Source organism: Capsicum annuum, chromosome 11, assembly GCF_002878395.1.
Source record: "Capsicum annuum cultivar UCD-10X-F1 chromosome 11, UCD10Xv1.1, whole genome shotgun sequence".
NCBI classification, from domain to species: Eukaryota; Viridiplantae; Streptophyta; class Magnoliopsida; order Solanales; family Solanaceae; genus Capsicum; species Capsicum annuum.
The window spans coordinates 48,332,345-48,354,624 of NC_061121.1; the positions used below are offsets into that span (position 1 = coordinate 48,332,345).

Sequence of the window (22,280 nt, forward strand, 5' to 3'; positions counted from 1 at the left end):
ATGCGAATAAATTATCTCTTGAAATGGTCATACTCATGAAATTTTAGGTAGTGAAACTAGACTAAATCAGATGATGTAAACTGGATTTCAAGCTGCACGGACTGAATCATGTCGAATACTCTCCCCCAAATTGGGTGTTTCTTCAACACCTTTCTAACAAATTTTTAAGGCCATTAGAGAGTAAGGGACTCTGGGCATGATCTGAAGAAGACCTCAGAATAAGGAATTACAACATTGCTCCAACTATAGCATGGAACATAGACCTATGAATCATAAGTCGGGATAGAAGTACTAGGCCTCAAGTAATGCAACTTCTCACTTTAAAGTTTAGCCATACTTCTAAAATACTCTCTCAGCTAAACTTTCCCCTTAAACACCATACTCATTGACTCAACTTATAATTCTCACATAGCCGCTGACAAATCCATCTACCAAAGTTTAACTAAATCCAACTCTCTCGTTATGGTCAAGCCAAACTCGAAATCACAAGGTATCACACATAACACCATAACATAACACCAGTCAGAATCATGAATTCACACGCTTCTACACTTTTCACAACTTCTTATCCATAGAATAATCCTCATTAGCACTCCAACAACTACAATTCACCTAGTATTAGACATTCACTAACGCTCCATGCATCCCTCCGCATGTATACAAACATAACATTCAAGCCTATCTTCATAACCCCATATGGCACTTCTAAACAAAAGCTCACAAAGTATCTTTTCCATATCCTACAAACCTCTATCAAGAACAATGTCCATGTACTATTCTTAAGAAGACATACATAAAATTTCAACTACTCACACATAGCATATAAAAATTTAACTAACCATGACGTGTATCAATGACTTGGCCTCAATCCTGCTTCATACTTATAGCCTTAGATAAAATAAGCATACAACAATCTTCCATTAACAAGAAATATTTACTCTCGCCCATCCAGACAACTGTTTGTGATCACTATCTTGACCTAAGGAAAGGTAATAAAAGGTTAGAACATGAGGACCTGAAACATGAAGGGATACTATGTATAACTTGATACTCAACTGGGGCTTGAGAAATAGAATATTTAACATCATGAACTCATCAAAAAGGTCTGGTCTGAGGAAATGCATGATATAAATCCGAATTTCGCTGATCATTAAGAGTATTGCTTGAGTGCTTAAACTGAACATGCTATAAAGCTTGAGTATATGAGTCATGAGCTTCATGACCTAAATTTGGAGTTCATCACTTATGGAATGTGATTCCAACTGTTGAAAGAACTGGAACTCCTCATTTTGGGAACTAGGAAGGTACATGATTCTCTAGCACATGCATGAACATAAACTATGATCATGGAACTGAAACATAAGGCATGATAGGTATTGGGATAACTGGAAATACTAAAATAAGAATGGGTTGGGCATCATCCTCTCTTACGAGTTTTCTACACTACACAGGTATTTCAATAAGAATTTGAAAGTTTGACTTGGTTACTCCTTCTACCATCTCCCCCTTAGACTTAAGCCATCACTCTCAGTCTGTGAACCACTATATAAACTTTAATCTAAACCGCAATCACTTTATTCTAGAATCTAGGATAAAATCAATACACATAAAACTAAACTTATCCTGAAGGAATATATCTTCACGTATAACACCCAATGCTAACACCTCCTTCTAAGATTAAAATCTTAGATTTCTTTAGCCCCATAAGCCATCATATAAAAAATTAAACACTCGCCAACTTAGATTCTAACACTAAACATGGATATCTCTAAACCTTTGTTAAACTTCCCTCATACTCTGCTAATATCACATCTCTAACTTACCACATCACCAACATGTAACCCACAAGTTAATTGACAAGAACACCATATACTACACAACCTCATTCATACTTATCAACTCAAGAGTATTACCAACCATACACAGCACGTAATAACCTTAGAAAGACAAAGCAACGCTATATTACTTTGAGCATACAGTTGCACATTATACTTGCAATACCATTCTTAATGACAAATAACTAAACTCAAACTCCTTCATACACGGTTCAAGCATACAAAATCACTCCCATACAATTAGCCGCACTAACCAGGAAATCATTATACCCACCTTGGTGACCACTCACTGTTCAAACTTAATATCTAGTGTCATACATGATTTGACAACTCACCTTACAAACAATTCTCCCTTGGAAACTATAAAATATAACATCAATAAATACTACTTCATTAGAACTTCCGAGCAACAATAATCAATCAAAATCATACGGCCTATCTTATCATAATCCATTAATATATCCTCCTTCTACACCTCATTACTATTTACCCTTTTATACATCTGAATTACTATCATAGCTCTATAAGTCTCAACTAAACACCCTCTTTTCGACCTCAAGGTAAACCTAAATTAATTCCACTTAACCACCAGACGCTTCATTAATATCCTATACTTTTCAAACATAATAAATACTATCAATAACTCTTCCCATACTTCAAGCAACAACAATTTACCTTACTAATAACTCTGTCTCTACCTTCCACTAAACTAACACACAAGGACATATCACCTTAATGCATCTCGATAACATACATAAGCTTACATCTATACTTCCTACCAATCGTCATTCCCACATCTTCTTGACACTGCTCTTCTATACCCATACTTCCAACTATAATAAGGTTCTACTATTCATAAATCATAACATTGAAGTTTATAATATCCTTTGATTGCACACTACACTTAACAATCTAGGTTCATACTATCTCCTCTCATGAGCATTATCTGTATTAAAAGGGTCAATAGGCAATCTGAATACATATCTAATTCTGTATTAACTAAACAACTCATAAGAATGAGGACATAACTTTTAGCTTGAGGGACTTATGACACACCAAAGAGCTCTTCTCAAACCTTTTGAGTGCATTCTAAAACTTTTTGCTGGAAAATCTGAGAGCATTATCAGTAGAAAAAATTGGAACTTGCCAATCATGTTATCTCCAGAACATTACATAGATAGAGAAGTATAGATTAACATTATGGATTTTAGGGAGGAATCTGAAAGCACATCTGACTTGGGATAAGTTCAAGATAAAGCACTTCAATCTTCGAAACTCAAAAGCACTGATAGGATACTCTCTAAACTTTTTATAATCCCATAACTATCTATGGAGAATTAAGCGTGACTGTTTCTGGTACCTTGAAAATGAGACAGGGATAGCTTGAATAGAATAGGATTAGAAGCTGTTTAAGTTTCTTAGAGAAATTTCCTATAGCCCGATCTGAGACTTGAAAGAATGAAGACATTTCCAAAATGCCCTGTAGCCTCTTGAAGAAAAGTACAGACGTCTTCGTACCATTCTGCAAGACTTTACTAGACACGTCTTCACAAACACTCTAACATACTTGAACCTTGTGCTCTGATACCAAGTTAGTAACGCCCCAAAAATGGATCCTAAGACGTCACACGATGCTTAGGATCATAAGTGACCCCAAGATAACCCTTCTACTGGCATAACTCATAAGCAACTAGATAAAATAGCTAAATTCGTACAAAATCAGTGGAAGATAACTCTTTTCTGAAATCAGTTCAATACAAAACTGAATTCACATGATTACAACTCTGCTTTTACAAAGAAAACTAAAATTGAATACATTAACTCTACTGTCTGTCTATGAAGCCTCTACTAATACTGATAATAGACAGCTGGGAAGCTACTCCAATAATCACTAATCAATACGTATGAATGAGAAAGTAAAGAATATAAATAAGTATAATTGAAGTCTCCAAAGTAGGAGGACTCATCATCTCACAGGCTGGAATCTACAAATGTCGGAGTCTAAATGTGCATGCTAAAACTTGTACTTATATTATGTGACAATATAGCACATAAACATATATGTCGATCAGTGCTTTGAGGATGTACTGAGTATATAGGAGTGAATGCATAAGTAAAAACATATCTCATAGTCATCATTTATAAAACAATACATGCTAAATGTTAGTGACTCATACAAGCTAGAATATCTGAAATACTAAAATAAGTAGCAATAAGAAGCAAAACATGCTTTACAGATCTATGAGCCACAATATTTAGTTCTAAAATCTGTATTCTCTTCTTGTTCTCATAATCTTGTAAACTAAATGAAATCTAAAATCTGCTTTCTACATAAGAAATACTTTATCTCAATTCATATACGCTAAGTAAAAAAAAACCTCACCTTTGTTTTTGAAAACTAAAGATGTAACTCTATAACTAAAAATCTCAAGTAATTCAATATCTAAATAAGTTTTGTGAGCCTTTACACTTAGTTCCTAAAATCATTAGGGAAAATACTTACCTTAAGAAATATATTCAAAAGTTGTTATTTACTTTTACTAGAAGGGGAAAATACTTTCTTTAAGGGAAAATACTTTAAGAAACTACTCTGTAAATCTTACTATTAGGGAGGTTCTCTTAACCGACATACACCATGTGAGCTATGTGGAGTCCAATGTTTTGTCCTCCTAAGAAAGAAACCTCGCGTTGGGGAAATGCGTCATACTCTTTTCTTGGAGTATAACCTCAACTCAGTGATCACTATCTCGGCCTTGGATCCATAAATCTCAATCCTAAGGTGGCATATAGTTTTAGGGTATGAAACCGTAGTAACTTACCCAACTTGGTGCTAAATACTACTCTCTTTTAATTAGCTATGCTCATCTGATGGAAATCCACATTTAATAATCTCATAGTTTATAATGAAACCAACTACAAAATCAGTAATCTCATTCAGTGAAGTGGATTTCAAAGCTACTATGACCATCACGGTCAAAACTTTCTCAATAATCTCAAAATACTCAAATCATGGGTGCTTATAGCACCAAATTTCTTAAAATTACAATCTCAAGTAGGGCTTAGTGACCCATAATTCAATCTCAGGTTAAGTCATATCAAAATTCAAACTCGATATCATAAAGATTCATAAATCATATAGAAATCTGAAAATTTTCAGCAATATGCATTATAATCTCAACATACTCATGTACTTCAATTTCTAAAACATTAAAACCATCAAAATCTCAACAAATAATAACATAGGGTATAAACCCATACTTTAATTTCATAATAAAACATATAAAACTATATATCTTTGTAATTAAAACAACTTTGGGCACAAGGACGAAAGGAGTGTCCTTGTTCAAACCCCACATACCTTATTTGGCTTGATTCAGTGGAATAAATTGACTTTTGAAGCCTTGAGAAAGTTCTTGGAGGATTTTCTTGAAGGTTCTTGAATGGTGACGTTTTGATTCCAGAGTACTCTTGAAGAAGTTCTTGAATATTGTTCTTGGGAGATTGTCTTGAGAGGAACCCTAATTTTGATGCTATGGATGGATATGAAGTTGTGTGCTTTGATTTGATTTAATTGGGTATTAACAAGAGTGCAAAGGACCCAAAAATCATTTTAAAAATGGCTTAAAATCGCTAAACGAAGGTCCCTGACAGTTTGGGCGATGAACCGTCGCCTTAGGGACGGACCGTCCCTTCAACCCATCGCTTTTTGGCAAGAAAACAGGCTTACTTCCTTAGTTGCGATGGTTTGGGCGACGGTCCGTTGGTCTTCCCATAGCACTTTGGCAGTCCGGATAGCTCACTGTAAAATGGCCATAACCTTTTACCCCGATATCGGATTTTGGCAAAATTGGTATCGTTGGAAAGATAATTCAATTATCTATATGTTGGTGGGTTATTAGCTTAAAAATTCATACTGTAACAAAAGATATGATTGTTTAAATTTGACTATACCAAAATCCTTCTCAAGAATTCAATCGGTAAGGGATGTTTTGATTCGCCTAATAGCTAGGACATATTTGAGGCCTTAATACACACCAAACTTGATCATAAAACTACCAAATCACTAAAATTTATTTCTCATGAGTTTGTAGCATGGTTCTACTGTCGGTTGAAATTCTCGGGGTATTACACCTCCATTGATGGTTTCTCTCAAAATATGTGTTAACCTTTTGCTATGTTGAAGACTTGGAGTAGGAGTATGGTAGCTTTTAATATTTTATCATACGAAAAATCAAGAAACGTAGTTGTTACAACAATTATTTTTATATTTTCATCCTTATTATGTTGCTAGTGAAAGGTTAAACTTCACCAATTGAACAACAACGAAATGTCATTCATAATGTTATCCTAGCTGGCCCTAACTTATTTGGGACTGAGGCATAATACTTGTTAAATTCATATTGTTATCCTACAAAGGGTGGAGTAGGGAAATTAACAATCAGTTCTTCCTTACTTTGTCCCGTGTAATGTGAATTAAGACACTTTGATTGGCTCGCCTTGGCAGAGAAGATAAGAGCCATTAAAGGGCTCTCGTCCTATTTGGTCTGACAAGTTCTAGAATACTCCATCCACATGGCTTATATTCTTCTTTGCAATGTTCTCAACCTAAGTTGCTCAGACTATTCAAAAATGTTGCTGCACCAGTGCCGGATCCTCCAAAAATGCACTATTTTTTAAGGATCCTACATGCACCCGATGACATTTTTTAAGAGTTCGAGCAACATAGTTCTCAACCACATTCTCTTACTATATTAAAGTTCAAATAGGAATAATTACGTAGTCTTTTGTAAACTGAATAGAAAAACGTACTATCACCTTATTTATATGGTATATTCAAGCGAATGCACGTTCAAACACAACTTTAACTTCTTACTGTTTTTCAACTTCAAACGGTAAGAAAAGAAAGGTGGATTGAGGATATGTACCGGTATAGAAAATCCAATGCAGTTCTTTAAGCAAATGCACGTTCAAACACAACTTCAACTTCTTACCGATTTTCAACTTCAAACATAATATATCCAAACACAGTACTACCAGAGTAGAAAAGAAAGGCAAATTGAGGATATGTACCGTTATAGAAAATCCAATGGACTGGTTATTTTGTAACAACATCTTCATCATACCAAATGAAATCAACCTTCTGGCAAATATTGCAGAGAAATTCATCAAATAATTATTGTCCAAGATAAGTAGCTCCAGGAAGCCAATTTGGTGAAAGAACTCCAACATCAATCTGTGCTATACTACACTTCTTTTTATCATCTAAAGTATAGAAATATAGAGTGCCATTGTTCTATTCCAGATCATACAGAAGCCTACCTACATGTACGATAATTAGAATTTTGAGTTCATATGTTTCGAGATTCAAGAAAATCAGCTCACTTACTTAAGCTTACCTACATGTACAACAACTAGAATTTTGAGTTTATAAGTTTTGAGATTCAAGAAAATCAGCTCACTTACTTAAGCTTATCTACATGTACGATAACTAGACTAGTTTAGGTACTAGCAGAAGAGGAACATCGAAAATGGAACATTAGTAAGTAAAAGTGGAATGATGTTTTAAGTTCATACAAATAAATGAAGACTTGAAGATATGGTAAATCAATTTAAATAAAATAGTCACTAGAAAGTGATGTTGTTAGATAAATATTAGAGTCACAGAGTGGAATTTAAATAACCTTCTTAGTCCTTTATTTCAATTCTACCTAATGCATCTGGATGCAAAATGCCCCACTGAACTATTAAGACTGCACATTCCAATAAAATTGTCCTTTCTATAACATCATAAGAAGCATTCCTCTGTTTCTCTATTCTGTTACCACTTCATATAATAGTGGGTATTTCTGCAGTTTACAAAGCATCATATTGTCTTATGAAGATAATGTTAGAGCAAGCTTGCACAAATTAACTATTACACAATATAACTGCTACCTCTCATAGGCAGAGGCACCAGGTTACTTTTTCTGCCACACTTAGGCTAATGGAAAAAAATTACCTAGCACTTTTTGTCTCAACTGAGATTTGAACTTTTAACCAAACTTTATTGAATGCTAGCCACACTATGAGTGAGATTTGAAAAGGCTCATTTTTGACATAAAATTAATCCACGGTATAAAAAGGGCAGGGAATTTGAACACTTTATGATAATCTAATGAGGAAATCAGAGATCAACAGTTGAATTCCATCCAACCATATAGTTTTTAGTCACAAGAAATATTCTACATTCTGTGTTCTGCATTCACAATAATTATACACTCACTACTGCATTCTGCTCCAGCTGTAAACAAAATTCTGCATTCAACAAATTCTACACTTTACACAACTCAAAAAGACATACCTTTTGCAATAACATTTTATAGATAAACTATCACAAATACATAGCTAGTCATAATATTAAAACAGTCAAGGTAATAAGCACCCTAATATTTTCAAATGAACCAATACAGTCAAGTTTAAGATTGATTCACAACACGATGCCAAAACAAGAAATTTCATTTTGGTCAAGCCATTACATAACATACTCAAAAACTTAAAACCACTACATAATGCAGAATTGTCATTCTTTAGTGTTTGCCCCTCTTTGTCTTTAGTTTGCTGATCTTTTTCTTCTTTCTATTGCCAACTGACTTGATGTAACACAAAATTTGTCTTTCCAAGTCCTCTTTTTTAGTGAATATGGTAGATTAGTAGGCATACTAAAATCACGGTCATCACCCACGAAGTTAATTTCTCTTGTACCAGTAGGGTTTTGCTCCGACATCTTCATTTTCAGCTTTATTTTAGCTTCAGATAAATCCCTAGGCCTAAGCAAGGGCTGCTCATCCTCACCTTCAATCTCATCTTCAGTCTCATCTTCATAAACAAGTGCTCTTGAAGGTATAATAGACTTCTGAACTATGCCAGTAGCAACAATATTATTTTTGACAGACCTCTTCGAAGGTGCAACAGATTTTTCCATGGCTTTTCTCTTCTTGTTGGATAGATCAACAATATCAATTGATTAGCTTATTTGTTGAGTTGAAGACACAAAATCTTGAAGAACTTCTGCTATTCTTTGAAGCTACAAAATTTGAAAAAATGATTATATAGTTAAATAGACAATAGTGAAAATAATGACTAGTGCAACTTACCAGAGGACATATCCTTTGATTGTGACCTTTTTCACTGCAATGACCACATGTAATTTTCAGCCTCCTTCTACTTCTTGACCATAATCCCTCTCTCTTCTTTGCCTCATTTCTCTCCCTTTCTCTCTTAAGTTTTGGTCTACTAACCATCTTACGTATTTTGGGTGGTTCCATAGCATGTGAAAGATGAAATTTCCAGAACTTCTCGCCCTTAATTGGATGAATTTTATGTTGGTAAAGCAACATGTAAGTCTGTTTTGAATACCACTGGTGTATCTCATTCTCTGGTTCTTGTTTATCATGTTCAAGAGCTTTAATGGCATGAGGACATGGTATTACTGTTAAATCCCATATCCTACATATGCATCTCTTACTAGCAAAACTCGCAACATGCCTATCAGTACCTTCAATTACCTCATACCCTAAGTCTCCATTAGCTTGAACTTGACAACCTTGTTCAATAATTTTGAAATCATTATACAACTCTGTGGCATATGGAAAGAACTTTTCAGTCCACTTTTCACCCTCCTCTTTAAAATCTTTCAACCTACCCATGACCTATACAGAATATTAACGGTAAGATAAGGACATCGATATAACAGTAAAATATGGACAATTCCTCATAATCTATACATAACATGAGACTAAGCATAGAGGCAATACCTTGATTCTGATATCTTCCAGCATCTTAATAATTGGTTTTTCCCTTGCAGCCACAATTCATTTGTTGAATGACTCAGTGAAATTATTTTCACATGTGAAGTTCTTGCACACTGTGTTAAAATAGGCCCTGCACCAGTGTTTTGGAAGGTACCATAACAGATCTTTGACTGCTTGTTCAGACACAGAACCCATGCTCTTCAGTTGATCTTTATATTCTTCTGAATACGTACTCCAAGCAGACCACCATATTAACTTCTTCATCTCTCTACCTCTCCAAGTCTTGGCCCAATTGGCTTCTATATGCCTTACACACCATTTATGGTGTGCTTATGGAAGTAATTGACCAACAACATCAATCATCCTCTGAAATAATGAAACAATCAATAACACAAGTAAAAATAGTTCAAATGTATTACAAAATAAGAATCAAAATGAAATAATGAAAGTGATATATGATTAGCTTTTGCATATCAAACATAAGTGTCAATCCTTCACCATCCACCAAACCTAATGAACTTCTCAATAATTCAATAAACCACTTCCATGTTCTAGATGTTTCTCTATCTACCACCGCCCATGCAAGTGGATAGAAATACTTCATTGAATCTTGTCCAAGGGCCACCATAAAATTCCCTTATATTTTCCCTTTAAAAATATCCCATCCATCCCTATGAATGGTCTCAAGCCACTTCTCTAACCACTTTTCAAAGCTTCAAAGCACATATACATTCTTAAAAATCTTCTTTTACCTTGTTCTAATGCATCTTTAGAAATTTTTATCACCATATCAGAACCAAAATTGTTATCCCTCAACTCTTGAGCATAAGCTTCCAACTTGTTGAAATCATCAATAAAGCTACCCTCTAGTTTATCCAAGATAATTCTCTTAACCCTCTTCATCTTTGTATAACTAACATTAAGTGAAAATCTATCATCTACATTCTTCCTCATTTCAGTCACCTTATATTAAAGGTTATTCTGGACTTTGTTCTTGAAATAGTGTGCTAAAGCTTGTTGTGTGGCTCTTTTATTCTTAATGCATGGATGACATGTATGTTCTATTTCCAAGGTTTTAACTTCAAATCCTTAGCCTTTATCAACTTCTGATATCAGACATACAAAAGGGCAAGCAATATCACACCTATATCTAACTCTAGTAGGGTCACTTTTAGTAACTTTAAGGCCACTCTTTTTAAAAATTGAGTAAAAGCTCATAAATATTTTTTCTTCGTCAAGATCCTTAAAGCCCATTCCCTTTTTCAACTCTAAGAAGTTGTCTAGACTCTCATTGATTTCTCTTTTATTTTCCCTCTCAAGGAATTCTAACTCATCACTATTGTAGTCACTATCTACAGGGTCATTTTCATCCTTCTCTTCCTCGCTTGATTCACCATCAGTTAATGTATCAACTGTCGCAGGGTTCATTATGTTGACTAATATCAGGAGCTGGGATAATATTTTCACCTTCTTTAACAACAAACAGTTGAAGTTTAAGCAAATCAAATTGAGCAAACAATGCAGTTTGCAAAGTTCTAATTCCTGCATCATCCTCAACGAGATAATGCTCACCAAATGACCCTGTACGTAGCAATTGTTTTACCTTACTGAAACCTAACTTTTCAGTGTACTCTAAACATATATCTATATATGAGAGCAAATCTGGATCATAGTCTTCCTAAAGATGAGCCATTTTATTTAAATAGGTAAGTTGAGGAGTAAGGACCCACTTTCTCTCATAGTTAAAGACTACATCAACCTTTTCCACCATTCTTTGAAGGGGTCACATGTCAAACATAAAACAAAGAGAAAGTGACTCATTAGCAACCAATAAAGAAAGTAAACAATAGGGAATATTTCAATATTTTATGTCCAAACAATGATAAAGGATAAAGGGATAGGAACCACATAGAGAATGCAATGCCAAAAATAAACAAAAAAGAATCACTTTTTCAATAAAAAAAATATCAGATACCTAACCGTCATAAATATATCAAACCATGACATACCTAAAAGTCATACAGCCATCCATAAATCATGGAACAGAAAGAAAAAGATATGAAATAGATGTTGGAAAAACAAATCTTTCATTTAAGATACAATATAAAAAACCCTAATTCGTGATAAGTAATTAGAAGCATAAACATGATGCCACTTAAAAAATAACTACAAGAAACACATGACACATGAAATAATACAGAAATATCTATATACATTGAATGGCGACAATATTACAAAACAAACACAAAACTCTAAACCCTAACTGAAAATCGTAACTGAAAATGCTAAAAAAAAAGGTTCTTACTTGAAAAGGACTAAAATTACTTCTACAATGTAAGTCCTCCAAGAGTGAGAATGTTAAACCCAAGGTAAATTTTGGATTGAGAAAATGGTGAAGTGGAGAAAAGAGAGGAGATGAGCAGATATCGATGAATGAGAATTTTTTTTTTGTTAAAAGGAATTGGAGCAGGTCGGATTCGGGTTATTTGGCTGGGCGGGTTGGGTTTTGAGATAAAATTAATTAGTTTAATTTAATATTAATTGTTTAATAGGAATGTGTCATGTCATAAATGAGGTGGAGCCAAAAGGTTGTTGTTAAATGGAAGAGTAAAATTGACCCAATAAGTAGACGGAAAGGACATTTTAGGCATAATAGGTAGATGAAGGACATTTTTACAGCATTTTAGATAGCTGAAGCGCATTTTAGGCCCTTTTCCATTTTATATATATATATATATTATTTGGTGATAATATTTGAAAAGATTTCTAGATGAGGTTGCACCCTTAAAGGACTTTTACTTTTTGATGGGAAGGATTAGGAGTCTATCGACAATGGGGTTTCAAGATTGACTATTTATAAGCGTGTGTTTCCATTATTCCAGACTACTTCAGAAAAGAAATACCAGATAGAGTTTTGAAAATTCCCATTATCGTTTCTTTTCTTTTTGGTGTAGTTCAATATTAAGGTATAACTAAGCTGTATTTGATCATCATGATTGGAGGTGGAAGTAATCCTAAATTTCGCTGCGTTCATATGTATATTAATTTATATGAATATGTATTTTAATATTATAAAGTCTAACAGTACGAGCCTTTTGAAATTATTCTATGAATTGTGTTACTAAAAGAAGGGCCAATTCTCGTTTACACTGTAATATCTTTATATGTATTGTGTTTGTGCTCAACTCTAGGTAAGATTTTGGGTTTGAAGTGCTTAGAGCTATTTTGTAGTAAGTAACACTAATTTTGAAATTTTTGGTACAACTCATATTTTATTATGTAAATCAATGCAACAACGGATAAAAACTTCTAATTTCTTTCAAATACTACATTATGTACAGTATCTACTCCATGCTTCCATAGTGCTTCATTCCTAGCTTTCCAGATGCCATATAGGCCACCACACCAATCAAGTTTTTGAGTAGGCTAATTATTTATCGATTCTGCTTGCACTTTCTTTAAATTTATAATTGATCATTACACACATGTTTTAAAACTCTATACTAACAGAACTGGGAACCATGCACATGCCCAGAAGCTAGTCCTGTGGAAAATGAATCCAAAAGATTCATCCCTGTAGGCTACTTTGACACACTAATACCATTTTCTTATGCCTCCATTTGAAGAAAGATAATGTGTTAGAACTAAGGAATCCAAAATGCATGTTCACATTTTTGTCTGAGGTACGCCATAAATACTTCAAAGAAAGTAGAGGTCTAAACATATAAAAACACTTTATTGGGTAAATTATTAAATAGTTGCATCAATCCATAATGCAGTACAACATATCATGAAGATTCAGGTAAAAGCCTATAATCACAGTGTTTCTCATCTGCCTCTTGAGATGACCTACTGGTTCCATCATTGTCAGGTCCATATAACCGGCAGACCACCAGAAAATACAAGAAATTGAGTAAACTCAAAAAAGCAAGTAGCCAGAAATGGTAATCCAGGTGACCCTTATTAATGTTGCTTGAAAGCCAGCTTGTTTTACCTCCGGTTGATGTAAGCCAATCTTCACTACTCACCAGAATACTTCCAACCAAACTCGACACAGCAGTCCCAACAGTGTACATAGCTGATGCGACGCTGGACATGCTTTTGGGAAATAGAGAGTAGAAGAACTCAATCTGTCCAACTCCATGGGTAGCCTCAGCCACTCCGAGTAGTGCATACTGTGGAACAAACCACATAGCAGACATGTTCACTAAAGCACTTGGGTTGTCTTCATGCCCTTCCTCTATTGCCCGCTGTCGTCTTACCCTTTCTGTTATTGCTGTCAATGCCATAGACATACAGGAGACTATTAAGCCAATACCCATTCGGGTGACAGGACTTAGCCCTCTTGGCCGTCCAGTATATTTTGATAGCAGAGGGACCAAAACACGGTCATAGAAAGTAAGCCAGATAGTTAAAGCAATAATCAAGAACACACTAAATGATGCTGCTGGTACTTCGAAGTGCGGGAAGAGATGTCTATCCATGGTCTTTGTTTGAAGTACGGAAAATGCGAATACATTCATGTCCACAAAGATCATGAAACCGGTGGACCACATTGGAAGTGATCTAATAAGAGCCTTCAGTGATTCAACTTGTTCCAACCTACAGAGATTCCATGGATTTAAAGATGATCCATCAGGATTCAAATCTCTTTGAGGATCTTGAATCAAGCAAGCTCTATTTAAGCACCTATAATGTACAATAAAATTTTATTCCAATCAACAACAACAACAACAACAACAAACCCAGTGTATTCCCACTTCGTGGGGTCTGGGGGGGGTAAGATGTACGCAGTCCATACCTCTACCTCTGATGAAGTAGAAAGGCTGTTTCCGAAAGACCCCCGGCTCAAGTTTCGAGATATCAAACAAACACATAGTACAGCACAGAAGCAGATGACATAACATAGATACTGCAGCCATAAGGAATATAAAACAGAGTAAAGCAGGAATGCAGGAATATAAAGCAGAGGAAAGCACACAGATTCGTAACAAACATAGAACACGGAACACGGAACAGAACATTGAATACGGAATCATACCAGGAATACACCCCCACCAATTACCTCCCTACATTAGCGACCCGAACAGGCCCTAATCCTCTGCCGTAATTCGCGTCTTCCAGACCTTCCTATCTAGGGTCATGTCCTCGGTAAGCTGTAACTGTTCCATGTCCCGCCTAATCACCTCACCCCAGTACTTCTTCGGTCTACCCCTACCCCGTCTAAAACCATCCAACGCTAGCCTCTCACACCTACGGACCGGGGCATCCATGCCCCTCCTCTTCACGTGTCCGAACCATCTCAATCGTGCTTCCCGCATCTTACACTCCACTGAAGTCACCCCAACCTTCTCCCGGATAGTCTCATTCCGAGCTCTATCCCTTCGGGTCAGTCCACACATCCAGCGCAACATCCGCATTTCTGCCACCTTCATTCTTTGGGTGTGGGAGTTCTTAACTGGCCAACACTCCGCTCCATACAGCAAGGCCGGACGGACTACCACCCTATAGAATTTACCTTTAAGCTTGGGCGGCACCTTCTTATCACACAGCACCCCCGATGCAAGTTTCCACTTCATCCATCCCGCCCCGATACGGTGCGAGACATCCTCGTCAATCTCACCGTTACTCTGGATCACGGACCCGAGGTACTTGAACTTATCCCTTTTCTTTACCTCCTGCGCTTCTAGCCTCACCACTACCTCATTCTCTCGCCTTACGTCATTAAACTTACATTCCACATACTCTGTCTTGGTTCTGCTCACCCTGAACCCTTTAGACTCCAGAGTTTGCCTCCACAGCTCTAATTTGTCGTTCACACCCCCTCGCGTCTCATCTATCAGGACTACATCGTCTGCAAAAAGCATACACCACGGCACCTCCCCTTGGATACGCCGCGTTAACACATCCATTACTAGCGCAAACAAAAAGGGATCTAATTCCAATGAACTGCAAAATCATATAGCACTTAAAATCGGAGAAAAGATTATTAACAAGGAATATTGACAATTGATGAAAAGATGGAGGCACTGACCTGAAGTCATTTGATGGCATCACCTTCTCTGATTCAAGTGGCCAATGATAGTAGTCATCACAATCAGTCAACGGAAGACTGGTATTTCTTTTCCTAGAAGCTGCTACAACTGCTTGAAGTAATCCTATGAGCAAGCTTTCTTTAGGTTTCACTTTGACATAAAGAGTAGAACCAATCAGGAACATTAAGACAGACAAAAACATGAGGATAGCAGGGACACCAAAGCCAACTTGCCAACCATAACGATCCTGAATATAAACAATAATGGTAACTGCAAGAATAGTTGAAATCCCTGTGCTAGCATAATACCAGTTGAAATAGCTCTCAACAAGCCTCTGGTTCCCGGGGTTGTCCTTCTTTTCCAATTGATCAGCACCAAATATTATAGAACAAGGTCTAACAAAACCAGTTCCCAGGGACATAAACACAAAAGATGAAAATAGCACAGCAAGTTGGAGTGCTGTTGTTCCGTTACAAACATGTTGGAACTGAGAGCAGGATAAAGAATTGAGTTGCGGAATCGTTGCTGTGAGCCATAGTATAATCATTCCCTATTCAATAAGAACGTTAAACTTTGTGGCCATATAAGTCTAATATGAGAATTGACCAAAGATATGCAATTAATTAATTAGTCGAGCATCAAGATAATTTAATTTATGAGAATTCAAGCTGCAGTTACTTACAGCAGAAAGCCAAGGATACGATGCACAAGAATGCTGAATAGATTAACTTTAACAAATCGCATTACCTAGCTTCTAGATAGATGGAACAAAGTATTGACGAGAAAATTAAACAGGGAAAAAAAATTTGGCTAAGGAATCTTCACTTGTCTGCTAAATTGGAGCTAGTGTGCTATGTACTATGGTACTGGAAAGTCGTCTTTTCTAATCAATATACGCAACCAACAGTAAGAACTATTTTTAAAAAATATCAGAAGCAAATACCATGATCAACATTCAGATAACATACGCTGGTCAGGCATCTTCTGCATTGATTGCATTAATGTATGGGTAATGCTTCTCACTCTAATGAGTATAGTGAAAAACAGGATCAATCTGCAAGGTCTCCTCCAAGTGGCTTGACGTGATTACTAGAACAAAATTGACATACCCACCATGCTACTGAGGAATATCATTTTTAATTCTCCCATCTTGTTTTTTTGTTTAATGGAGAAATTCTTGAAGGCCAATGGCTCACGGTTCTAATCACGGTTATGTTGTCTATAATTTGCATAGACAATATCACATCTATTTTGTCTATGCAAAGGTTCGACCCCCTGATGTTCTCCTAAAAGTAAACTTCACCATTTGTTTGTTGTCTTTTAGAGACAATCATGAGAGTTCTCCAAATATAACCTAAACGAAGTGGTGAGAGTTGTGGAGTCGAGACTACAAGAGGAAGAGATTTACTTATTTACACGAAAAAAACGGAAATTTCCACCGCTTGGGAACGTGGAATGCTGAGTGGCACGTGTGAAGAATTGGATCTTGGGCCTAACTCAATCCCAAAGCTTGCTCATAGGGTGCCCTTCCCTTTTCCAATGTGCGGATGTGGGACTCTTAATACTACGCAAATGTAACTTCCACGTAACCCCTGTCCCCTGCCAATATGAGAAGTAAAATACTTGTCTCGTTGCTATTATCATTGACTTGGTATATGATTGTTCATTTATTTACACAACAAACTGGACATCTCAACTAACTTCAACTATCTCAGAAGTTTCGTTCTCTAAAATCAACATAAATGATTCTGAACTATGTCGAGAAGAGCAACAAAGAAGCTATTCATCTGATGAAAATAGTAATTTTACTGAGTCTACCTATATTCAAGAGGCTATTTACAACAACGACAGAAACACCGAGTATAATCCCATAAAGTGGGTCTGGGGAGGATATAATATACGCAGACCTTACCTCTACCTTGGAGGTAGAGAGGTTGTTCCCGTTAGACCCTTGAATCCTCCAAAGTGGTCCAAAACAAAAACAAAAAACAAAAGCAACAGTAGTATAGAAAATAGCAGATAATAACAAAACAGCAGATAGCAGATAGTAACAGGACAACAAGTACAATACAATAATATGATAGTCAAAGTACAAGCAACAACAAATACTAACGGAAAAATAAGGACAAGAAACTATCAGAGCAAATTCAAGAGGCTATCCCTTATGACAAATTGTTGAGCTATCAAAATTAAACATTCACAAAAAGGACTCAATCTGAGTATCCCTAAGACATGAATCCATCTCTTTCACCTGTAATTCATTCACCCTGCCACTCATTTATTATGACACTACAGATAAACACCTTAGGCTGTAGTGGGTCAAATCCATTGTAGACCAAGGTTCAAATCCTAGCACAAAGAATTATTCAAGGTGAGCTATTACATTGGAATAGTTAAGGTGAGCGCAATATGGCGTGAACTTCAAGATTCAATATATATAAGAGTTGACTCTAACTGATGAGACAATACGTATTGCAAAAGAAAAATATATTCTTGAAATTGTGAAATAGCACGACTTACAATAAGAGTGAAGATGGATCCAAGGGCAACAGCCTTAAACCGACCCCAGTAAGAATCAGAAATAATTGCCCCTACAATGGCCAACCCACTTGATAGTGTATTCCATATTCCAATAATGCTAGTTCCTGTGGCAGCACTCATGTTATAATATGTCATCAAGTATATTATCATGTTTGGACCTAAACCATAACTTGCTATCCTCTCAAATGATTCATTCACTGCAAAAAAATAAAAAAAATAAAAAAGGATTGAAACAATCACTATAGGTTAAAATGCATGTAAACAATTTTAAGAAAATAAAAGAAAGAAAGAGAAAGTAGTACAAATGATGAAAGGCATGGTTCTAAGACCACCCTTTCTTGGATACTCTTCAACTTGTGTTTCTGTTGCCATTTTCACTTCCACTCTCTCAGTTTTCCCTCTCGACTTTGCTTTAACTTGACCAAAAGAGAGAGAGAGAGTGGGAGTGTAAAGGAAGAGAAAGGATTGTCTCAAGAGCCTCTTGAGGTTGGAAGTTTGTTTAGCAACCACATCAAGTCCTCTCCTTCTCACCTAGCATTGAAATGCCATTGATTAATATCAAGTCCACTCCGCACTTACCATAGAATATAGCTCCCGAGACAAATACAATTTGATTACTTAAAGCAGGTAGTGAGAGGGATTTTTAACAATCAATATCACTTTTTTAAATAAATAGCTAAGTTTGAAAATTTTTCAAAAAGTGACTGATCAGGTATACTATTTTCGTTTTATAGTTATTTTCTAATTTAAATTATTTTAATTTATATAATCCATATATAATGTATATACAATATTGATACAATTTATATACAATATTAATATAATATTCAACTTAGGTATTTCGATGCTTTTAAAAATATTTTAATTTCTTTTTGCTATAAATTTTTTAACTATCAAATATTCTGGGTTTTTTTTATTGTTTAGAAATAATAATAAAATTATACAAAAATAATATAATTATTAAATAGAATATATATCTATATAAGATATATTTATATAAATTGTATAATTTTATCCAATATGTATATGTATAAAAAATATATAAAAAATTTATGAAAATTATATAATTGTTGTATAAAATGTGTACAAGAAAATGTACAGTTATTGTACAAATTGTATATCAAAATTGTATAATTTTCATATAAAATATTTATTTGTATAAGATATGTATAGAAACTGTACAGAAGGTGTGTAGAAATTGTATGGAACAAGTCAGTAAATTGAAATGACTAGAGAGTAAAATTTAAATTTCATGACTATTTTCATGAAAATAATTTAATTTAAAGTGTTGTTTTTGTCCACTCTCCTTTTTAAAATGGACCCTACAAGAAGAAAGATAAAAAAAAGTGTTTGTTTTATGTACTCCCTCGGTTTCACTTTTTACTTCCACTCTAAGCCCTTATTTGTTTGCACTTAATGGAGGTCTGAATCTGAATGGTTCAGATTTCCGCTCATTAAGTTCATTTGTTTATTTTTTAAAAAGTCTCTTAATGTATCTGAAAACATTTGTATGGATCAGATATGAAAAGAAGTCTGAATAACATTCAGACTCTTTTTAAAACATAATCCCTAACTCTCTCACTTTATTATTTCCTCTCTCTTTTCACTTTATCTCTCCCTCTCTTCACGTTTCTCTCTCTCTCCCTCTTCACTTGCTTTCCTTCTCTTTTAGGTATGATTCACCAACAATTTTTATAAATATTTTAGTTATCAATTTGTGTATTTATTATTTGCTAAACTCTAAATTTCTGCTTGCAACTTTTTGTTTTGATTATAAAATTTGTAATTTTTGGATAATAGAATCTTATGTGTGCCTGTTCATAACGTAACATTGAGCTTACTATTGATATTTTCACTCAGATTTCATGATTAACAAATAAACATGTGTCTGTTCTTGTATTAATTAGCTATTCAAATACTTTAATATTTATGCATCTAAGTCAAAATTATATCTGATTAATTATTTTAGTTTGTTGGATCAGTTTAATTGATAGATTACTTTATGTTGAATTTAATTTTTTTATAATTACATCATATCACAATAATTTTTAATCTATATATATATTTTTAATAATTTAAATAATTCAATAATTATATTTAACATAATATATTTATCTTTAAATATTTTAATTATCATTCAAATAATAATTTTGTTATTTAAGCTAATACTTTATGTAATATTTTTTTCATATAATATAATATTTTATTATTTTTTAAATTTGAATTGCATATTTATTACAAATAAATAAATTACATATATTTAGATGTTAAAAAACAAACAGTCCTAATCACTCAGTATTCAGATCTAGATACAACATCTTAATCATTCAGATATCTATTCAGATTCGGACGTCTTAATCTTAAAAAAAATAAATGCATCCTAAATGTGTTTAATTTTATTTGTTCATTTCAGCGAATTTAAAGAGTTTTATTACTCTTTTTAGTACAATCCTTAGGTTGAAACATCTGCACAAAACAATGTTGTGGTAATTAAATTTATAGTTTTAAAATACTTCCTCCGTTTCATATTAGTTGGCCTTCTTGCCAAAAATATTTGTTTTAATTTAGTTGTTCAAGTTCAAAAATCAAGAGAAGTTTATTGTATTTTGTCATTACTGTCCCTATCATTAAATAATTATGTAAGGTAAAAATATTCAAATTTATATTTTCAATGCATAATTAATAGGATTACATTAGTAAAATAAGCCTCTATTAAATATTTTCTTAAGGAGAGTGTCAAGTCAATAAGGGTCAACTAAAACAAAATGGAGGAAGTATTATTAATAAAGTTAAATCAAATAATAGTGGAGTAAGAGTGGAGTAAAAATGCAACAACATATAGTACAAAAAATAATAAATTCGAAAGAAGAATTAGATACAAAAAAGAAATTACAATCATTTTTAAGATTAGTAAACCAAGTAAGGGAATATATTCCAAAATTAGCAGAAACTTTAAAACCACTACAGAAAAAATTTAAAAAGGATGTAGAACATAACTATAATGAAGAAGATAAAAAACAAGTTCAGAAAATAAAATTACTTTGTAAAGAATTACCAAAACTACAATTTCCAGATGAAAATAGAAAATTTATATATATAGTAGAAGCAGATGCTAGTGAATGTAGTTATGGAGGAGTACTTAAATACAGATATGAAGCAGAACAATTAGAACACCATTGTAGATACTACTCAGGTACGTTCAATGAAACAGAAATAAAATGAGAAATAAATAGGAAAGAATTATGTTCATTATATAAATGTTTGTTAGCATTTGAGCCATTTATTGTATATAACAAGTTTATTGTACGAACGGATAATACACAGGTACGCTGGTGGTTAACAAAGAAAATACAAAATTCAGTTACAACAAAAAAGATTCGGAGACTAGTCTTGAATATATTAAATTTCACATTTATAATTGAAGTAATTAGTACTAACAAAAATGTTATTGCAGATTACATATCAAGACAAAGCTACACAGACTGATATAATAGAAGAGGATACTCTAGAAAACATACTTAACACCCTAACTATGCTTTCAATGAAAGTGGACAGTATGAGTAATGAAATAGAAAAGTTAAAGACTAATGAAGTTAAACTGAAGTCTATAGCTACAAATTAGCTAATTCAGCAGTGTGTAGAGCTATATCAATCGGAAGACATTAAAGTTCCAGAGCTAGAAAGAGACGATGGGACACTCCATAAAACCCATAACATTTATCAATCTACTTCTGCAGGTACAAGCAAGGGAGTTAGGAAAAACACAAATATGAACCTAAACAAGTTATTTGATAAACCATATATACCAAATACATCAAAAGATCCCATGTTTATACCCCCACAAATTACCACATACCGAGATAGTCTAAACCAAGACAAAAAGACTTACAACTACACAGCCCAGACATATATAGAAAATATCTACAATGTACAAACCTTTTTAAATACCAACCCCAGAGCTATAAACATCCAAGAACCAGATAACAAACTATATAACCCAGAGATTGACCGGATATAATAAGCTAATTGCTTTACCTAAAACCAAATCAAATCTAGTTAAAACTTGCTATGAATATAGA

At 34.2% G+C, this 22,280-nt stretch overlaps 2 protein-coding genes across 3 annotated transcripts; both read right to left on the reverse strand.

Moving 5' to 3' along the window:
* Positions 1-8,838: 8,838 nt before the first annotated feature.
* Positions 8,839-10,579, reverse strand: LOC107856135. Its single transcript, XM_047400122.1, has 5 exons — positions 10,378-10,579; positions 9,780-9,846; positions 9,629-9,671; positions 8,969-9,523; positions 8,839-8,898 (listed from the first exon to the last, which is right to left on the reverse strand). The coding sequence occupies exons 1-5, from the start codon at positions 10,577-10,579 to the stop codon at positions 8,839-8,841; spliced, it is 927 nt and encodes a 308-aa protein (XP_047256078.1).
* Positions 10,580-13,342: 2,763 nt separating this feature from the next.
* On the reverse strand, positions 13,343-18,841 carry LOC107856148 (protein NRT1/ PTR FAMILY 1.2). 2 transcript variants are annotated; one of them, XM_016701139.2, is made up of 4 exons: positions 18,504-18,841; positions 18,181-18,398; positions 15,660-16,210; positions 13,343-14,314 (listed from the first exon to the last, which is right to left on the reverse strand). In XM_016701139.2, exons 1-4 carry the CDS (start codon positions 18,571-18,573, stop codon positions 13,414-13,416), a joined length of 1,740 nt encoding a protein of 579 aa, XP_016556625.2. In that variant the 5' UTR covers positions 18,574-18,841; the 3' UTR covers positions 13,343-13,413. The 2 variants fall into 2 exon arrangements, with proteins under 2 accessions (XP_016556625.2, XP_016556626.2); XM_016701140.2 differs by having other exon boundaries at positions 13,343-14,227; positions 18,504-18,812.
* Between the last annotated feature and the right edge of the window lie 3,439 nt (positions 18,842-22,280).

Bases quoted from the DNA above. Each gene is read 5' to 3' on its own strand.
- LOC107856148 (XM_016701139.2), bottom strand. From the start codon at position 18,573: ATGGCAACAGAAACACAAGTTGAAGAGTATCCAAGAAAGGGTGGTCTT. The intron at 18,399-18,503 runs GTACTACTTTCT...ATTTTTTTGCAG, and splicing joins AACCATGCCTTTCATCATTT to TGAATGAATCATTTGAGAGG. The intron at 14,315-15,659 runs GTCAGTGCCTCC...TGTACATTATAG, and splicing joins ATGCCATCAAATGACTTCAG to GTGCTTAAATAGAGCTTGCT.
- LOC107856135 (XM_047400122.1), bottom strand. From the start codon at position 10,579: ATGAGGAAGAATGTAGATGATAGATTTTCACTTAATGTTAGTTATACA. The intron at 9,672-9,779 runs GTACCTTCCAAA...TGTGGCTGCAAG, and splicing joins GCAGTCAAAGATCTGTTATG to GGAAAAACCAATTATTAAGA. The intron at 9,524-9,628 runs GTATTGCCTCTA...TATTCTGTATAG, and splicing joins TGGAAGATATCAGAATCAAG to GTCATGGGTAGGTTGAAAGA.